Source organism: Bacillus rossius, chromosome 1, assembly GCF_032445375.1.
Source record: "Bacillus rossius redtenbacheri isolate Brsri chromosome 1, Brsri_v3, whole genome shotgun sequence".
NCBI lineage: Eukaryota > Metazoa > Arthropoda > Insecta > Phasmatodea > Bacillidae > Bacillus > Bacillus rossius.
In genome coordinates this window covers 154,866,395-154,888,717 of record NC_086330.1, presented here as the reverse complement: position 1 = coordinate 154,888,717, position 22,323 = coordinate 154,866,395, and the positions used below count along the sequence as shown (strand labels likewise).

Below are 22,323 nucleotides of genomic sequence, written 5' to 3'. Positions count from 1 at the left end.
GTCTCAGAGACCACACCTCGGGTGTTAGGGTTAAGATACACAATTAATAGGTTTTTTTTCTTAGATTCAGGGTTGGAAAAGAACCAGGTTTTTTTTTTAAAAGAAACCAAAACTGGTTATTTTGGTTCTCTGCATGTTCAAATGAAAGCCTTACAACATCCCGCTTTCCGCCACTCATGTTAAACCAGAAAAGTTATAACATCTAAGAACTGAAGTCCAGCAAATCTGCACATCTGACTGGAACTTGACCACAGAAAGGGTATATGTATTACCTCAGGAGGAGGATTCTCCATAGAATGGGTGTTTCCCACAGAAAGGGGATTTACTGTACAGTCAGGGACTCTAAAAAAAAAAAAAATTTTAATAATAAATTTATTTATTTCCTCTTTTTTTACACTTTGACTACAATTTTATAATTAATTTTTTTTAGAGTATTTAGTTGGGTATAATTTATGATGTATTCACATAATTTAAATGATAAGATCTTGATTAGTATATAACTATTTTTTCCCATAAAGCACGAGAAACACCAATGAGCAAATTATTGTTATTACTACAGTGGAATTAGACCTTTTATTAAAATTTATTTAGGTATTCTATTTAAAAATGTATTTAAATTTTTTTATGAAAAAAAATTAATTTATGCATGATTTACACTGGTTTAAAATATTGCAGTTAAAATCAGCAAACTTTGTTTAGATCATTAAACAAATATTAACTTTATGGATTCCTTCAAATTATAATTTTCAAAGCTGCTTCTCTGGTTCTGGTTTGTTGATTGTTGTTTTGCAGAATTGTTAGCTAAGAGGTAAATCTTAAATGGATGATTTGAAACATTGAGAGAATATTAAATGATATAATATTAAATATTAAATCTTTTTAAATTCTTGCAACACTGTTGTTACATTCCCGTAGGGCACACAATAAAAGAACTCTCAAATTTTACTTTTGTTTAGGGTTAGAGGTTTTACCAGGTGACTTGCATCAGTTTCTTGGACTCTGTGCAGGAGTGTACACAGAATTTAATCTTGGGGGGGGGGGGGGGGGGGTTTACCTGCTGTTTTTTTCAAATTCTTTCAATTTTTTTTGTTACACCCATGACTCTGGTCATGATTGCCAATGCACCACGCTCAAATTTATGAGTGCCAAGTTTGTTTCATAGTTAAACTTTCATGCTTAGCTATATGATGTACCCTAGCTCCACTTTTTCTGCATGTTTAGATAAAATAAAATTGCATTCTTTCATGAAAACCGCTAACTAATTTAATTTTTAGTGTACTATAAATTGAGCATACCATGGAACAGTTATTAAGCAGTTTAAAGTGCAGGGAAATGTAGAGTCAAGGTGTGTGAATGAGTATTACTGTTCTCTTCCAAGTGTCACAGGAATGTTATGCAGTCGTAAAAGAATGGACTTGCATTGGGAAGCGCCAAGTTTTTAACCGTGGTGTGACCATCCTGATTTTAGTTTTTCATGGTTTCTTAAGGTTCATTCAGTTAAATGAGACATACTGTCCACGCCAGGAAAGGTGGCACTTCTCTCCGCGGGGGTGAGGGGTCATGCTGGAGAGAGGGGAAGTGACTCCCCGCGTATACCTGCGACTGTAGCCTGCAACCTACAAACATTGTTCCCTCACAGCAGTTGAACAGTGGTAGTCGGTTACGATGGATGCTAGAGAATGTCCGGTACGATTTAAAAAAGTAATTCATAGTGGCGAAAGAGAAATAATGAAACATGTTATGGAATGTTGTGACCGCGAAGCGAAAAATAAGTGTTTAGAAGTGCCAGTCCACAAACCTACGGACAGAGTAGCACACTAGTGTAAGCCGTCGGTCTGTCCTAAGGATAAGGAAACAAAACAAAGAACGTCCACACGAACCTCAAACAACTCCTGGTATAAAAAAGGTATGTAATGTAAGGGATCATTATAATAAATAATGGTGTTTGGGGGAAGCGTTTTTGTATTCCATGTTACTATGATAATTTGCAGGGGCGCGGAAAGAATTGAAAAATAAATAAACTATATTTTAATTAAACCAAAAATCCTCGCCTCCTATTTGAACGGGTGTTTTCGGCATAGAAAGGCCGCCTACTTAAGCCCAATATATACGTTCATTAAACACAAAGAACCGATGGAAAATCAGGTGTATGTTCGTATGTGTCCGAATTGTAGATTGTGCTGAAATTGATTCGTGAAAACTGTCCAGTTTCTATTTAAGTATGTTAGTTTTATTAAGGGGTTAGTTTCCTAGATTTAATAATTTTATAATTATTACTCAGTAATAATATTTATGGCTTAATCTTGAAATTTGGTGGTAATCATGACACATTAAAGTACTTATCAGACCTTTTGAAGTTGAAATCAGTTGCCTGTCATCCATATCATTTGTTGAGGGACTGAAATTATTAACTTATTAGAATATACCTAATTAGGATCATGCAGGTCATAAAATGGTTTTAATATTAACAAAAAGTACTTAAAATTACTGTTAAAACGTGATGTATGTCATACTTAACCTAGTTTGAAAATATTGCATATATATAAATATAGTAATGGAGAAATCTCAACAAATTCATGAAAGTAAGGAAACTACCCCCTTAAAGCTAACTTGTTGATTCTAATTTAAATTAACAGGTTTTTGCAGTCCAAGAAAGACTGTAAAAATTGACGTTGACAGTTTTGATAGAAGACTTATTCGAGATACAATTCACAAATTCTATATTGTGAAAAAGGTTGTGCCAACAGTCAACAAGCTATTATTAATTCTTAAAGAAAAGATCGGCTGGATTTGGAGCAAATCGTCATTGCGCCGACTTCTGAAGGAAATGGATTTCGTGTGGAGGAAAACCCAAGACAAACATGTAGTACTCCTTGAACGAGCTGATATCGTTCGTTAGCGGTCAAAATACCTTACTGAAATGAAGCAAATCAGAAAAGACAGAAAAAAAATATTTTTCCTTGATGAAACTTGGGTGACACAAATTTAACATTCAAGAAATGTTGGCAGAAAAAGGACTATATAAACGGTGTTGAGTACAGGAAACGCTGCTCACAGACTAATAGTTTTGAATATTGGTTCGAGAAATGGTTTCCTTCCAGGAGCATGTGTTGTTTACAAAGCTAGTGCTACAGTGGGGGATTACCACAGACAAATGAACACTGTAAATTTCGAAAAATGGCTTTCAGAAAAGGTACTGCCAAATCTACCACCTGCATCGATCGTAGTTATGGACAACGCACCATACCACTCCAAACAAGTGGACAAGCCACCATAAAAATACGATGTTAAACGAGAAATAGTGGGTTGGCTTAATAGAAATGGGGTCGAATGTAATGTGACTATGAGTAAAACAGAGCTACTAGATCTGCTGGACAGACACCGACCACGAACAAAAAGGTTTAGAGTTGATCACCTATTAGCAACTCATGGTCATCAGGCTATCAGATTACCACCCTACATGTGTGAATTGAATGCTATAGAGCTCGCTTGGGCACAACTTAAACGTCTAGTGCGAGAAAATAACACCACCGGTGAATTGTCTCTCCAATCATTGCAAATTCAAACCACACAAGCTATGAATTCTATTACCTGAAGTGACTGGGAGGGCTACTGCCAACACGTACAGAACACGGAAGACAATTATTGCAAAAAAGACCACTTAATGGACGATATTCAAGACAAATTTTGTCATCACCATTGGGAACGACGGTGAAGATACTGATACCGGTGAGGGTAGTGAAAACAGTGCCAAAAACAGTGATGGTTACTGTTATACATCCTGTGAAAGTAACGACAGTGTTTTGGCAAGTCCATTGTGAGTTTCCTGACATGTGCAGCACATTTTGTACGTTTGAAACAACATTATATTTCAAATATATATCTATCAGCGTAGCTTGGTATTTACCTCATACATTTCTGAATCGTATTTAATTTGTTGGTATTGTTTATTTATAGCTTTTGTAATTCTACACTTTCAGCCTTATTATTATTATTATTATTATTATTATTATTATTATTATTATTATTATTTTACCATTCATGTTATCACATTTTTAATTGCACTAGGGTCATTCCAAATCAAATCATCCAGAGAAAACAAAATTTTGCACCCCACCCTCTCCGATTTTTATGAATTTTTTTTTATAGCATCTATGAACAAATATAACAACGCGTATTTTTTATTTTGGCCAAATTCGCTTTAGTTATTTTTTTATAATTTTTTTAGGAAATGGTGCATTTTAACCAATCTGTTATTTTAGGTGCGAGATGAAAAAGGCACCTTTCAATAAAAATTTAATTGTGAAGTTATTATTTAATACTATCCAATGAATTTTACAATTCTTTCTTGAAATTTCATCAGGGTTTCAAAAATCAGGTTAAAAATAACATTAGACTCATATTAAACCCTGTTTTCACTCTTTAAAATTGGCGCTCTGTAATTTTTTTCATCTGTACAGCAATTTCCGTAAATGTTCCTAACTTTTTTCTGGCTGATCCAATGAGGCTGAGAAATGTCTCATTTGAAAGAGGATGAAAAGGTACTATAATAATATAAAATAAAATTCATGGGTATTTGATGTTATCATTTGATAAAAAGGGAAAAAATTATTATATTGCTGAAAATATGCAGGTTAGCTCTAAATCATTATCAAATCAATAGTTAGAACAATCATATTAATTTTATTTATTATTACACATAACACATAGTTTGTGTACACTTTAAAATTAGTTAACCTTCTTTTACTTGAGATTTACATTTACAGTAAACTCTTGATTATCCATGTTAATTAGAACCCACCAATGTAAAAACCCTGGATAATCCTTTTCATCCTAAGAGCCCTCAAATTTAGATTGTACCATATATTTGCCTTCAGTAGAATTCTGAGCACAAGAGAAGTCTTTGTATTTTTTCTCAGCTATTGGAATGTAAACCCTACAGCACTGCCCCCCCCCCCCCCCCCCCCTCCCCTTCCCCGCACACATGTAATTGTCCATCTGCTGGAGAGGCCCCCTTCTCCCTCCTTCCTTGTATTTAATTTTTTTTCCTTGGTGGAAAGTTATTATTTCTTCTCAGTCCCTTGCCAGTTAGTCACATAACCATAGAAAAAAATTGTTTGAGGGAGGGGGGGGGGGGGGTTGCCAGGCAGACAGGGGCAGGCTGAAACAAACCAGGCATCTGTGAAGTAGCTTTATGGCCACTATCTAATACTGTAATAGCAGCAAAACGGATAAGCAGTGACAAATTTTTTTCATCGAGGTATAGTTTATCACAAAAACTAGATCTTCCAAATTTCCAACCAAATACCTATGTGTATGAAGATAATGATTGGACTCATTTTGGTGCTTGATGATGACAATAAAGATGCTTATATCAATTTCATGCACCCTCACTGGCCATCACAGACATTTTTTTTGGCCACAAAACTGAAATGTTGGAAGAGAGGATAAGTGCTGGGTCCCTTTTACAAACATAAGTTGCTCCATAGATGTTCCACAATTAAGGGCCGATATTATGACCTCCGGCTAAATCTTCAGGTTAGCTAGCCTTCAGGTTAGGCTAGCCTCCGGTTAACGAACGAGGGGTGTATTATGACCCAAACTTAGCCTGCGGTTGGCTAACCGGAACCTGACGAAGCGTGTGGTGTAATAATGGGTGTGTTGGTAATGAAATAAACCAGAATTTGGTAACTTTTGTTGCAAGACAGTTCTTTTTCTGGTAGAATGTTAGTCAGCTGTTTGTTTTTATTGTGAATCGTAATGTTTACAGCTGCAGTAAATAAATATGCCGCGAACTTTATCTTGCAACAGATATAATTAAATTAACCAAAAACTCCTTCGACGTCAAACCTGCTTTGTATTAAACCATAAAATTACAATTTACAATTCAAAACCGTGTGTTTTCAACTTTACTCTTGTATTGAAACTCATGATTTTGTTAGGTTATATAGTAAGCCAAAACTAACGAAGTAATTCTTTACAAACATATAAATAGGGATGACATTTTTGCTAGAGAACACTTATTTCTTTCATAAATTTATTTCATAATCAAATAATATAGATCCTGTTTCGGGAAAATACTTGTCGATTTTCATTTCACTGGTGTAGGTTTCATTTTTGTACTAATAGTTTTGTATCACGTATCCAAATTAATCCAATCCTGATGGAATTAGTTTGTGGTATAGGATGCTTGCTGTTTTAATTTAGTAGGTCGAGAGATCCTAGACATACCTATTCACTGGTGAAATAATTATGATTGTAAAATGTATACGAAATAAATATATTTTTACAAGACCTGACATAATTTGTTTGTATCGTGATATGTTAGGTATTTTGAGTTATGTACAGGATTTTTCAACATTCTAAATTAAAACAGCAAGTCTAATGTAAAACAAGACCAACATATAAAGGGTCATGCCGATAAGATCAAGGGATAAACTTGGATACGGGAAACAGAATAATTCCAGTGCTGTTTTCGTTTTGCACTTGCGTGGCAGGTAGATAATAAGTACCTAAAGGTTTGTAAGATAGGGAAGGGGTAATTGGGTAACATTTATTTTCACATTCAATTGTATTCATTGAATTAGAACCACGTCTGAAGTCGTATGAAGTGTATTTCATTCCCGGCATATGTCCACTGTATTACGAATAAAAATTCACAGATACAACTTCCATGAAAACACACATTTTATAGGTAATAATAACCCTTGTTTTGCAATTTTAAAATGCACTAATTTACACATGTTCTTAAGCAGGAACATTTAAGTTTATATACATTGCACACGTTTATGTACTTCGTGATCAATTAAAGTCAAATAATAATACACGACTCGAGGAGAATAGAAAAGCGTGACTACACTTTCATGTCATGTAATTTTTAATAAATCTTTGACGAATACGACGAAGCATTTTATATTTAGTAATAAATTATTCCATCGCATCCTGCAAATATTGAATAGAATTCCTCAAATAGTCATCATCACTATCAACAACTAACCTCGCCTGATACATCGCCATTTTATTTTCTGTTGCTTAGCCTCCGGTTAAGCAGCTATCGGCCGGTTCATCCACCCGCTAGGTTAGCCGGGACTTTAACTTGAAGGTAGACGTTAACAGGGAGTCATAAAACCGAAATAAGAGCTAGCCTGCGGTTAAATTTTAGCCGGAACTTTAGCCGGGGGTCATAAAACCGGCCCTAAGTGCTCAAGTTGGACGAATGATGTTCAGTCTTTCTAAAAAAAAAAGTGTTAAAAACAATTATGCTGCCTGGCCAAGGAAATATTATGTTTCATATCAACAAAAAAGGTAAACCAAAAAATTAAATAACTTTATTAATACCTATAATTTTTAACACACTTTAACTACCTACTCGACACTTGAATGTTACCTAAAAATCCTAAGTAGTAACCTTTACAAAATTAAAACTATATGATTAGTTTCATTAGCCTATTAGAGAGTATAAGCTATTTGTTATCTGTAATAATAAAATTAATATAATTGTTCTAACCATTGATTTGATAACAATTTACAGCTAACATGCATCTTTTCAGCAATATAATATGTTTTTCCCGTTTTATCGAATGATAACATCAAATACCCATGAATTTGGTTTATATTATTATAGTACTTTTCATCCTTTTTCAAATGAGACATTTCTCAGCCTCATTGGATCAGCCATAAAAAAGTTAGGAACATCTACGGAAATTGCTGTACAGATGAAAAAAATTACAGAGCGCCAACTTTAAAGAGTGAAAACAGGGTTTAGTATGAGTCTAATGTTATTTTTAACCGGATTTTTGGAACCCTGATGAAATTTCAAGTAATAATTGTAAAATTCATTAGTTAGTATTAAATAATAACTTCACAATTAAATTTTTACTGAAAAGTGCCTTTTTCATCTCGAACCTCAAATAACAGATCAGTTAAAATGCACCATTTTCTAAAAAAAACTTGTAAAATAAAAACTAAAGCAAATTTGGCCAAAATAAAAAATACGCGTTGTTATATTTGTTCATAAGTGCTGTAAAAAAATTTCAAGAAAATCTGAGGGGGTGGGGTGTAGACCCCTGGATGATTTGAAATGGATTGACCCACTACCATATTTGCGATAACAATTAAATGGTGTTTTAAGAAGATTATTTATGTAGTATTGACAAAATGTTAATGCGTTGTAAGATATGTGTTATTAACGTTATTAGGATATTTTATTTTTAACAGCATATATACATATATATATGATTTGAAGCATAAGAGACATTAATGCCTAAGACACTTTGTATTGCATAGCTATACAAAGACTGCAGGGACATTTCAGCTGCGCAGTAATGCAGTACCGTGATGAATGTTTTGTTTACATTTCAATGTGACATAAATGTTTAGTATTTTAAATTATGTTTAATATTCGATGTGTTGTTTTTTTTTTTACTGAAACAAATTAGTACCTGGTCTTGAAAGCTGTTGTAAAGTCAATGATTATGGTCACATGGTACAGGTGTATATCAACATTTACTGTGAAACATTTATAAATATAGTCATGTAACGGAATATATGACCACGCCGTTACTACTATCGTCCTCGCTACAGATGATCGTACCCTCTGATCCGAGGAATAGATTGACCGAGTGCCACCATTCCTGGCGTGGACAAATGTTTTCATGTAAGAGAATGTACGGCCACGCCGTTACTGCTGTCGCCCGTCGCTGCGGGTGGTCGTGCCCTCCCATTAGCCCGAGGACTAGGGAGCTTGAGTGCCACCATTCCTGGCGTGGACAGTAAGACCTTAAAAGAGTCCTGCCTACCCGGGCAGACATACTGTGTGCAGAGCTTCCGAAGAAACCATGTGATTTGAAAACTGCTCAAAATATCCAAGTGGGTTCTGTTTACAAAAAGCCTTTAATAATACACTGAGCGTGGATAAGTACTTCTGTTTTCTTTTTTAAACTGTATTTTCCAAAGAGTTAAAATATTTTGTAGGCATAAAACATTCAGTAGAGTTTCGTGAAAGCATTCAAGGGACTTGCATTACACCATTATTTAATTTCTCCATCATAAAATGTTATGGTTACTGCTCCAATCTCATAGTTGCCCAGTGCACTTAAAGGCAATACTGCACTAGAAGCACAGTGGGCGTCGCTCTTATCATTTCGCCTCACACAAATATACCCCTGACTAGCGGGCCCCTTAATATCTTGTCGAAATTCAAGTCAATAGAGATGATGAAGGGTGATGAGATGAGAATTGGTGGAATTGTTTGGGGGTATGGGAGAAAGTACCTCGAGAAAACCTACTGGCTATGGCAACATCCAGCACGTTTCTCACTTGCGAAAAATCGTGGTCTGACTGCGAGGAATGGAAACCGGATGTAGGAAGGCAAATAATCGGATTGCTGGAGCACTGTTTGAAAACATAAAGTAGCTATAGTAAGTGTGTTTTTTTTGTCAGATCGGGTCCCTGTGCATGGAAGTGATCGATCACGAGCTGAAGAAGTTTGACCAGTGGAAGGGTGACCTGGACCTCCGGCAGCGCAGGCTGGACGAGAGCTGCCCGGAGCAGGGTCCCGCTGCCCCCGAGAGCGCGGGTGAGCCCCGCAAGAGGGCGTCCGACGGCTCTGTGTCGCACATCCCAGTGGCCGCAGCGCCCAAGAGAAAGCAGGGCGACGCGCGCTGCTCGAACGAGGCGACGGACGACGCACGTAGAACTAGAGAGGAGCTGGACAAGGGGAGGAAGAAGCTCCTCAGTTATGTCAAGAAGCAGGATCAACTACTGCGAGGTCTGCTCCTTTTTTATATATAAAGTTACAATTTGAGATGGACCTCAAGTACAGTAGTGTCTCGATTAACCGAGTTAATATAGACAGCTCTAACCTTGGATAAGCAAAATCTTGGATAACACTGTTATAGTAAGAAAATCGCATTGATTTTTTAGTCGGTCCAGTGGTGTTACTTTTTTGGTGTTTTTTTTTTTCCTCCCAGATTTTCTTCCGTGAAAATTTTTTTTCGTCAGTCCATAATTTGCCCAACCAGTAACTGGCATCTTTGAAGTTAATTTTTTTTTTGGCTTCCCCAACAGTTTTGCTGGTAAAGACACTTTAGTTCGGCTAGGATAAAGTGAAACCTTGGTTAATCGAGGGTCGGTCAATCAAAACTAATGTACCATCAAATCTTAATAGTCGAAAAATTGGATTTTCAAGAAAAAAGATTCAATAAAAAATGTATTTAGGAAATTAGTCGATTATATAAAAAATATCGACTACTTAACTCCTTTTACCGGTTTTTTAATTATATTTTGCCTTTTTATTGTGTAATATTAAAATTAAAAAATTATATCTGGTGATTTGGAATACATAAGGGTTAAATGTTTAACAGCAGGGTTAATGGTTTTTATTGTTTGTACATTATTTTATTTTTGACCTAGGTCACGAAAGTCACAAAAAAGTCACGAATGTTGTAAAAGGTCACGAAAGTCCCGAAAAAGTCACAATTTTTAAGTATATTTTTGTAAGTCATGAAAAAATTAATTAAAAGGCTATTGTGTATTTCTTGTGCACTGATCTTGTATATACCATATTTTTTGTGCTTTTGGCAGCTTGCATTTTCAGGAAAATCATCGCTTAAGATGTTCCCACACAATACATTTTCCCGTGTTTAACTAGGCCAGTCCTGCCATTTTTGCCATAAGACGTTTGCTTTAAAATCCCGTTCAAAATGTTACTTACAGCTTCTATTCTCCTATGTGTAACGTCATAATTTTCACATAGAATGCAGAGAAAATTTTAATAATAGCGATTTGCTCTTCTTTATTTAAAAAAAAAAAAGTCCATTAGAATGCTGTGAATATGTAATTTATTCAATTCTCGTACCTTACACGCTTAAAAAAAGGGTGGTATTCGTTCCGTCGCAGCCACGGTGTAGTAATTTTCATTCTTACTCTACAGAGTGCACAACGATCGCACATAATCGATTGTAGCTGTCAAATGGCAAGCGTTCATAATCAAACTTATAGCGTTGAGTTTGTTTGTTTACTGCTTGCTTGTGTGTACGAAACGTAAATTTATGTTTGGCTACGATAAAAGAAAGCCAAAAATTTGTGCACAAAATGTGTGATGTATTTTCGTGTTTTGGTTTTGTTAACGACTGTGTTTACAAATTACAAAACAAAAAATCCCTAAATAGCCGCCACATTTTATTTTCCAACTGAAATCATTTTCGAAGAGGTTAAAGTGCTATGGAATGGAATAGTAATATTTTCTATAATATAATGTGCTGAAAATGTTTGCCAACAAATTTTAACGTGTTTTAGCGCTTAAAGTGCGACGAAAAATTGGCATGCGGGAAAGCAAATATAATTAATTTTATTCAATTAAGTTTCAAACTAACCTTCATTTGTTAACTTTGTATATTTTTGCATGCTTTTACTGCAACTACTTGCTAATAATTTTATTTTCAGTGTTAATTGAATGAAAAGTAACTAAGAAAAAGAAAATTCCTGGAAAATGTTTTAAAGAATATTGGCTCTCAGATGAAAATGATAGGTTTTCAAAGTGGTTGCGTCCTGTTAAAGATGACAAGTAGAAGGCATTTTGCACACTCTGTAAATCGAAGTTTGATGTAAGTCACAGTGGTTTGTCATCTGTGGAGGTTCATGAAGCAGGAAAAAAACATCTGGAGCTATCTTCTACCATACTACAAAGCAAACAATCAACACTAAGTTTTTTGAAGGTTGACAAGCTCCCACATTTGGGTCAGGAAAAAGATACGACACCTTCCACTTCAAGTAGTTCAGGAACCGTGACTTCTATTGATAAATCATTTACTGAATGTGCAACTCCTTCAAATTCAAAGTCACAACATTTCCCAGGTTCTTTAAATAAATATTGTGTTGATGAGAATGTGTGGAAAGCAGAAATATTGTGGTCACTTAATAAGGTAATGACACACACATCTGACAGAGGTTCATGCGCTACTAGTGATTTTTGTTCCCCATAATGTTCCCAGACATGTTATAGCACAAAAATTCAAAATGCAGAAGGATAAAATTGGTTATGTGACAACCTTTGGCCTTGGCCCTTTTTTTCAAGATTAATTTTATAACATTTAAAAATTATACCATTTTGACAAGTTTCGTGGTCACACTTCAGTAGAAATTGTCAAGAAAAAGTCACTAATTTTTGTTTTTGTAACTCAGTAGACACCCTGTTTTAAGACTTACATTGAGAGAGGAACTCTTTGTGACTTGAATTTGCGATTTGGATTCGAGAAAATTTGGGAATTGACACATCACTGGTTTCGAAAAAACCATTTTTTGGTTCTTTTGGTTGTCAGTTTGTTTACTAATGAAACCTATGCATTTATTATATTTTCCCATTTGTTATCTTTGGCTTTATTTTATCATCAATAATATTTTGTACCATCAAAAACTTCAGACTTTTTCTTTCTTATTTATTTAATTTTTTGCTTAATTTTTTGGACTTTTTTTAATAGTTCTATTACTTACCTTATTGTTATTACATCTCTTTCATGGTGTAGCTTTTAAATGTTTTGTATGAGTTCAGTTATAACTTTTGAAGTGTAAGTTTTTTTGTAATTATAAAAAAAGGTTTGCAATGGCATAGTATCAAAGAAGTGTTGTGATTAGTTTTTTTTTTGTCTAGTGTCATTCTACCTGCTACTGAACATTGCAGAAGACACCAAGGTAGAGGATAAAATGTGCAGGAAGAATATAGTGGGCTTGTTGACCATGACGCTGGACCGTGATAATGTAGACCTTATAATACTCATTCTAACCTTCTTAAAGAAGCTGTCTGTATTCAGGGAAAATGTGAATGAAATGGTAATGTATTGTTTGCTTATAATTTGTTTACTTTTTAACAATAAAATATAATATATAAATTTTGCATGTAATGGAATTCATTACCAGTCGTATTATAATTTTCTGGTTGGTTGTAGTAGAATATTCTTCACTGAAATTTGCATGGATGTTTTGTACACCAGTATTTACTCTGCAGTATTTATATAAATAAAAAAATTTCTTCAGTCTGCTAACAGTATTCCTAACCTCATGGTGTGTTTACTGCAATGCATCAAAATATTGGCTGCATGATAAATTCATTGTTTATATGTTAAAATGAGTGTTAATATTTCATTTTTGTGTACTGCAAAATATATACACAATTTATATATCAATGGAAATGACAGTGAAGATATATTACTGAATTTTAAGATTGTGTATATTAAATAATTGGTAGTGGTATCAGTAGAAAAAACATTGATTCTTCAATTAAATTGATTTAAAAATGAATCCATCAAATTGTAAGGTAATGAAAAAAATATTTTTAAGTTCTATGATTTAGTTTCTAATTATTTATTTAGTTAATATAAAATTAATGTAGTACTTGGGAGTCACCTGCATACAATTCTTGCTACTTTATACTATATTTAAAATATCAATTTAATTCTTAAATGTTTAGCAGTCATGTAGAATGACCTCAATTATAGATTCCCTCAAGTTTAAGATGCTCTAACATATAAGGTTGTCTTGAGTGTAGGACGACTTTAATAAGGCGATCTTATCTTAATACAACCTCAAACAATGTAAGCAAGCCTTGGAATAAAAGGGGAATGTTGAATACTAGACATTTTTGGTTATAAAGTTACCTTGAATATAAGGCAACTTCGACTGTAAGATTACATCAAATAAATGTGTCTTAAATTTTAAACATCTCATAATTAGTTTTAATTTGGTTTGGATAAGCTCTCAAGTAAAATAATTGGTACTCATTTCAGGGTCATACAAATTCCTAATATTCAATTTTTGAAGCTGAAAGATATAATTCCTGGTCTATTTGTGATTTTTTATGAATATTTGTGCTTAACAAATTTTGTGTTTAAGTTTGGTTTTATTACTTTTTAAGTTTAGGTATACATTTTTTTTTTCCATATGCCAAATGAACTATTATTTCCTTGTCTGGTTTTGAACTGGGCATTGTGTTGTTTCTTCACCTCCAAAGTGTAAGGCAGTGGTGAACCATCACTAGGTCTGTGTGAAGCTTCAACTAAGCGAATCAATTGAAGCTCTTTTATTATTCAATTTTTCTTCACCAGGTAATTTGCTATTCACGTTATTTGAAGCTTTGGTTGCTGTGCAAAGCTTTAAAACATTGAAGCCTATAATTTGCTCATAAAAAATTTTTAATTTTTAGTTTTTGTTTTGTATATGAACTGCGTAAATAAAGTTAGTTATGTAAAAAAAAATTTAAAAAGGCACTCTGTTTGCTTCTGTGAATGCTCAATGCTAATACAGTGTAACTCCTCAATTCCGAACTAATTGGGGCTGTAGCCTGTTAGGATTTCAATTTGTTCGGATTAGCCGAAAACTACCCGTAACATAATAACGAACTCTTCTTACAGTTTAGGACTGTGCATTGAGCTAGGCATACTGGTTTTGGCGCTGGTTGAGGATTCTGTAGAAGGTTTTCTAGAGGAGTGGGCGAGATTTGATGTCAATGAAGAATGCAGCGAACATGAAATAGTGAGTCTGGTCCAAAGTCAACATGATGGCAATGTAGCTAGTGACAGTGAGAAAGAAGAAACTTCGACAGTCAATGTGACTTATACTGATGCTGCCTCTGCTCTTGACATCGCCTTGCGCTTCGTAGAACCACACGCAGCAACCATGCCAAACAATGTCATGTTCATGCTAAATATCCTCCGTGGGAAGATTTCATCACTTCGACAATTGAAGATAACTGGTGTCAAGTAAAAGATTAAGTGATATTTTGTGTGTTTCTATTGTTATTTCATTGTTTTTGCAAAGTGATTAACCTAAAGAATTTCAATAACCAAATGTTACCGTTTTTCAATCCTGGATGACATAAGTATGTAAACACATTTACACCTGTTAGGTATGCTAACTGTACTTCTTTGTTAATTTTCAACTAATTATGTAAAATAAGTTTATAATGTTGAATATATAATTGTTTTATGACTAAATAAATAAGTTTCACTTTTTTGCGTGTTTTTCAAACCTAAATTTGACCAAAAAAAATTGTTCGGATTTCCTGGGATTTTGGATTTCCAGAGTTTGGATTTGAGGGGTTTCACTGTATTATTAATGGTGATTTTATAATTTTATTGTATGATGTAAAATATATTTTTTTAATAAGTGTAATGCAGGTTTGCCTAGAACAATATTTGCAATTCAATTTGACTTGAATATTTTAAACTTTCAAATTGAATTTTGCTTTGCATCAAAATACTATAATTCGCCCAGGCCTAACCATCACAGTTTCACCTCGCCTAGTGCGCCTGAGTCACCCAAAGGTCATTTTTCCATGACAATGGCTGGGATACCAGCTATATATAGTTTTTTTTTTTTTTGCTTGTATATATTCCCAAAAAGTTACGTGTTATTGTTATTACGTTATTAGTATTGAATTAACTATTTATTATCATCAAGGGTGGAGCTCTCTTATCACCACCATCGTCATCATTTTCATCATCTAATAATCCTACTAAAATTCTGATGTGTTCATTGAATGATTCTTACAAAGAGATTGATTAAAAAAATTTTTTGGCCACATGACATTGCTGGCTTGCACTGTAGAGAACCTCTATAAGGGGGGGGGGGGGGGGGACTTATAAGTTGTTTAAAATTTTGTTTTATAGTAAATTTAAGATATTGTTCAGTTTCACAATAAGTTTGGCCGTATTTGATATTGTACATAGTAAGGATTTTTATTATTATTTCAACCCTACTTGATTATATTATTCTGGTTCAGCAAGTCGTCAGATCCGAGATGCAGTGGCCACAGCATTGTGTTTTGGTGCAGGCGAGGCTCAACGTGGTGGAGAAGATGCCCAGGATCTTGAAGATGAACCACTCGGACCTGATCCACATTGCCTTGAGGCTGTTGCTGAACCTGTCCTTCGACACTCAGCTGCGGGACCGGATGGTGCGGGTCGGCCTGCTCAACAAGCTGGTCGGCTTCCTGGGTGGGTGCGCTCGCTTTCAGTCCGTTTGCCCGTCGCACCGCCACACCGACAAGGAATCAGTACTCACTTGCTGAATAAAGTGAAACCAAATAACATAGCATGGTTTTGTAAATTGTCAAATTTTTAATCGTACTTTTTATACTATTGTTCAATTGCCCTATATGAGAGGTGTGATTTCACTAGGGGTGTGCGAATATTCATAAACATAAATGGTTTGGAATAGCATTTAATATACTATTAGCATTCGGAAGTCGAATACACCAATCCCTCACTTAGCACGACTAATGCGTTCCTAAAAATGTCTGTGTTATTCTAAATCGCGTCTTCTGAAGCATTGGACTCCATAAATAGCTAGGCTAATTTACTTAATGTGTCCCAAAATGTGTAGGGAAATATTTTTTATGTAATATAAATGTGTAGAATAACACTCAACAATAAACATGTCACACCATTTATCTTTATAAGCTTACCATCAAATACTTTGTGTGACAAATATGACACAGTATAATGGGAGATAGTTACAGGAAAGCACCAGTACAACGAACTTCAGTTAAACGAACACTTCACTTAACCGAACTCATTGTTTGGTCCCGCCAAAAACGTATATAATAACCTTGAATTTTATTTCATCTTAACGAATTTTACGACGGTCCGTTTCTTCCTGAAACAAAAATATTCACTTGAACGAACAACCTTGAGGCAAATTTTGAAAAAAATTACCATCCATAAACTTGTACTTTATTTTTAATTTTCTTATTCAAACGTAACAGCGTGTACGTAAACAAAAACAATAACGGAACTAGTATGTGTGCGCATGTACTGTCGACATGAGTAGATTAATTCTCGTGTTTTGAAATAATAATGGGATGGTATTACGTCCGTTGTACGATACAAATAGTACATATTCTCGGACTTTTCGTTTGTTGGCTACTTACATCACGATAATTTTTGTACGGTACTTTGGCTAACCTGTGCTGTTTTAATTTATTTCTTGAAATTCATTTTTTTCACCATATTGTTTTTGTCGTGTCTACAGACGTGAAATTTTTTTCCTTTTTTCAATAGTGTTGTGTTCTTCAGTGCCGGTTGTGGGAAGCCTACAACTCACGTAGTTTCGGTTCCCTGCAAGAATTTCCGAAGATTTTCGAAGTTTTGCGTTTCGGTATTAACGCCACTTCAGCCGCTAAATCAATGAAAACAAGCATGTTGTGACTAACCTAACCCAACCCTTCGATTTTTTTAATTTCAATTTTTGAGTGAAATCCAAAGTTGCACGAACGTGGTAGGAAACTGAAACTACGTGAGTTGTAGGCTACCGGCCGGTTGTAGAAATGAAGCGTGTATCTGGGGGATAAAAAAAAGAACGCAATTCTTCAAAACTTTCGACCTAAGACCTAACTATTCAAAAGAATGGTCATGCTTGTCTTCAAATGTTTTGGAACACCACGCGTTTTGTAATGTATGCACGTTTGACTTTTCGATTGCACATGGTGGAAGGGATGACTGTAGAGGGCACATTGAATTAAAGAAACAGGCGGAACATTTTATAGTCATGACGAGCAATAAATCCATATCGTAGTTTTTTCGCTACATCTGAAAAAACGAAAGTAACGAACGCAGAGTTATTGTTTACAAGTTCTTTTGTTTGTCTTCTGTTGTTTGTTTATAAGACAGTTCTTATCAAACCAGGATAAAAGAAGCAAATAAAAATATAATTGTTCAAAAGTATAACTTTGAATACTTTGAATTGAAGGTTGAAAATTTCCTGTAAAATTAATGACATTTCTTACATATTCAGATGATTGTATTGTTCAAATAGTTTTTTTCTTCGATTCATTAATTTTCATTGTATTCATATACATAGGCCTACATTTTTAATTTTTTTTGCATATTATTGTCCTTTGTTTTCTCTTGTGTGTGTCATAATTCCTCAGGAAAAATTTATTGTGCATGATTTACGCGTACTTTTTTAATATAATTGTCATTACTGATGGGTGTGATTTGAGGTTGGCAGCTCTGCCTACAATGTGTCTCCTGACCATAGACAAAGCATCAGCAGAGAGTATGTGAACAGGTTCTTCAAGCGGCCATAGACTAATGACTGAGATACTGAACCTTAAAACACTTAAGGTGTTTCATGTGTTTATCGGTATACATATTTATAACAATGCTTATGTTTCAGTATAAAGAACTTCAGTATAACAAACTCAACTATTTTTTGGTCCCTTCATGTTCTTTATAGTGAAGCTTTCCTGTACCTTGTTTTCTTGTATAATCGTCACACATTTTATTCTAAAATCAAGTTTGAAAAGTAGGGGTGCGACGATTATGCGGAAAAAAAAATTTTTTTGTTAGGTAAAGTTATTCATAAAAACAAAACCCGTTCATGGAAAGTACGTTTATTTAAAAAAAGGTGGAGTACACAAGATCACTCCAAACAATCTATATTAATAATTCCTTAAACAAAAACCTTTCTTCAACTTTAAATAGAAAAACCAAAACTGTAACACGAACGCAAGCCACTTGAATCTGACGTGAACTAACATGTCTTAGTATACACTTGCCACGAAAGAATGCGGGCTATCAAATGTAGTTAACCCGGCACCTGACAGAGAGCGCGCATTGCATCCAATCGGCGAGATATCAATATTCGACTATGTGCGCGCGCTCTATACGCAGTACTGCCAACTATTACGGATTGTCCGTAATTATTACTGATTTAGACGTTCAGTTACAGAATTACGGAAGGCTATTTCTTTATTACGGACAATAATAAATTTAACGAAAAGTTAAAAATATCGGGTGTCTAGTTTTCCTTAGATATTTTCGAGACGGAGCGCTATATATCGTACCATAAATATCGGTCGTGTATCCGATTAGCAATGTTTAGGGAACGAGACTTTTGGTATTCTATAATCTTACGGGCACGACAATTCTGGTAATTGTGGGTAGTTAATGTTATGGCAACATTGAAAACATGCAAGGTTGGTAGCAGCCTACACATGGAAGTTTTTCTGTTGTCTTTCGCGTTCCGCGTCGCAATAGTTTTGTGTCTAATGGCAAAATGAAGCGTGTAGGCGTTCCTTCTACATCTAGTGGCAAAAAAATTGTTAAAAAATACCGTGAAAGTTACACAAAAGAGTGGCCGTGTCTAGTCGCTTCAAAAGTTTCAGATAAACATGTATTTTGTGAAGTCTGCAGTTGTGATTTTGTTATCGCACATGGAGGACGTGATGACTGCCGAGGCCACATTGAATCTAAGAAGCATCAAGATTACGGTAAAGTGAGATGTGTACACAAACCTATTTCGTCTTTTTTTGTGAAATGTTTTAGTGAAAGTGAGAGTACGACCGCCGAACTGTTATTTACGTCGTTCCTGGTGGAATAATAATATTCCATTGGCCGTTTCCGACCATGCGAGTAATTTGTTTCGGACTATGTTTCCTGATTCCAAAATCGCCCAAAAGTATGGATGCGCACGGACAAAAACTTCTGCGTTTGTGCAGTGTATGGCAAAACAAACTAAGGAAGAAATTGCTTCTGTTTTGCAAATTTCAGCATTTTCATTAGCAACTGATGGCAGAACAGACAAAAATGCCATTAAATTGTATCCAATTGTGGTTTCATTTTATAGTGAAAAACTTAATCAAGTCTGTACTCTACTGTTATCTTTGCTGGAATCTTCGGACAACACAGGTGAAGGAATTTTTACTGCCATAGATAGAGAACTGCGTTCATTGGAAATATGTTGGGATAACTGTATTGCTTTCTCATGTGATAATGCTAACACAATGATTGGTTATAACAAAGGCATGATTTCATTTGCACGGGCTAAACACCCATCCATTTTTCTACAGCGCTGTTCATGTCATCTTATCCATTTGGCTGCTCAGAAGGCTTCAAGTCAACTTTGTGTTAATGTAGAACAGTTTTTGGTGCAGGTTTTTTACTTTTTAGAGAAGAGTTCCAAACGACAGAATACCTTGAAACTACACCAAGCTGTCTGCGGAAGTAAACCTCACAAAATTTTAAAGTGTGTCAGCACTAGATGGCTTTCTCTTCTTGAATCTGTTGAAAGATTGTTAGAACAGTGGGAACCTTTGAAATTGTTGTTTTGTGAACCAGACAGTAATCTTGCTGCAAGCAGTTCTCAGTTTGAATTCATCAAGTCATTGATGCAAAATCCTTCTACAAAACTCTACTGTCTGTTCCTTGAAAGTACACTTCCACTCTTTAATGCTGTGAATATTTTTTTCCAACAAGAAGCCCCTGTAATTCATGTGTTAAAACGAAAATTGCAAGGTCTTCTCAAAGAATTGTTGGTTAGATTTGTCAAGCCATCTGCTTTGCAGATAGGTTCTACATCAATTACTGATGTTAACTTCAAAAAAAGGAAACACCAAAAAGATGACACTGATTTGGTAATTGGTTCCAAGTGTAGAGCACAGTTGAAAGACTTAGCCAGCCAGGTTGATGCTCAAAAATTCTATTCTTCTGTGCGTGATTTCTATGTTTCAGCATGTAGTTACATGGTAGATAAATTCCCACTGAATGATAAGTTCCTGCAACATGCTGAAGTCTGTGATATTTCTTGCAAAGAAAATGCCTCCTATTCTTCAGTCCAGTATTTCACTGAAAGATTTCCAAAGCTTGTTGATAGTACAGATTTGGATCTGTTGGAACAAGAATTTGCAATGTATCAATGTGAAACTTTTTCGGATGACATACTTAATGCTGAAAGAATGGATGTTTGCTGGGGTATTATTTCTACTCTCAGAAATTCAAGTGGTCAACTAAAATTTAGAATATTGCCAAAAGTAATGTTGGCGATTTTGACAGTGCCTCACAGCAATTCTTCAACAGAGAGAATTTTCAGCAGTGTTCGTCGCAACCAGACAGAGTTTAGATCATCTTTGTCTACAGCAACTTTGGGTGCTCTAATGGTGCAGAAAGTAAAATGCAGTTCATCTAAAGAAGTATGCTATAAAAACACATTTACTTCAAAGCAGATTGAGGAAGTTAAGCATGCAACAATGCGGATGTTATCAGGCGATAATTAAAAGGCAAGAATGTTGAAAAGAACATACATAAATAATGAAATAAAATGTTTTTTTTTTTTTTAATTTTTTAGTTACATTTTTGTTATCCTACTCTTGTAAATATTTATTATTCAGTGGATTAGTAAAGTTTATCGAATTCATAAGAGTGTGTCTGTGAGTTGTTAATCTTATATATAAAATTCTCGTGTCACAGTTTTCGTTGCCATACTCCTCCGAAACGGCTTGACCGATTTTGATGAAATTTTTTGTGCTTATCCGGTATCTATGAGAATCGGCCAACATCTATTTTTCATCCCCCTAAATGTTAGGGGTAGTCCACCCCTAAATTTTTTTTTTATTTCCAGTTTTTGGTAGGAAATCACCATGGCAACGGCTGTAGCATTGTTGATGCTTCATTCGTCTCTATGGCAACGGCTATTTCATTGTTAGTGCAGTCCTCATCACCGTTGAAATTTTGCGGGTACTTTAAATATCAAAAATTGCCCTTTTTTTTTCAAGTATATATATTTTACAGACTTGAAACTTCACAGTAATGTTCCTTATGTTACGCAGGATGACATTTTCCGAAAATTAGATCCCATAGCATAGGTGGTTAAAACCAGGAAACAGTGGGTACTATGTCTGCATGAGAACAGGATTTTCAATTGTTCATGCCTTCTGCGTCTCCATGCCAACGGGCATCGCGCGGCAGTGGCGTACCCACAAGGAGGGGCATGTATAATAAGCGGCGCAAGAGTGATCTGCCTGTAGACTGCCATAGCGAAGTACGGGTACATCAGTTTTATGTTGCGTGCACGAGTCGGGAAACCATCGGTACATTATACAGCATTGTAATAAATTTTCACGGAATTTTTTATTATTTACCATTACTGTAAATGGGAGATGTGGCATAATTCTTTTTCCATTAGTATAGCCGTGCGAAGCCGGGTCGGGCAGCTAGTATAGTATAAAATTTGCCTCTTATGTTTACGCATGTTTTATTTCATTTATAATTCTCATTACTGATGAGAGAGTTGGGAGGTTGGCAGCACTGTATACGGGAAGAAACATAACCAAACATGAATGATGCGCTGGCTACATTTTTATAAGCGATACACCGTGGTAACGCAGACAATCAGATAAAGAAAATACAGTTTAAAAACGTCTTTAAAAGAAAATTTACACTTCAGACAACTTTGTATTTCCGTTAATAAAATAAATAAGTGTTAATGACCGAAACAAATTTTAGATTATACCTACACAATTATACCTACACCGCAGCGACGCATACGATC

General features: G+C 35.0%; 1 protein-coding gene across 2 annotated transcripts in view; it reads left to right on the top strand.

Annotated features, from left to right (window-relative positions):
* LOC134546317 (kinesin-associated protein 3) overlaps positions 1-22,323 on the top strand; it is a 134,848-nt gene that overhangs the window by 29,302 nt on the left and 83,223 nt on the right. For both annotated transcript variants that reach the window (XM_063389056.1, XM_063389055.1), the window contains exons 6-8: positions 9,442-9,769; positions 12,650-12,828; positions 15,827-15,989. In XM_063389056.1, coding sequence (XP_063245126.1) covers positions 9,442-9,769; positions 12,650-12,828; positions 15,827-15,989 — 670 coding nt within the window. The remainder of the gene's footprint in view (positions 1-9,441; positions 9,770-12,649; positions 12,829-15,826; positions 15,990-22,323) is intronic.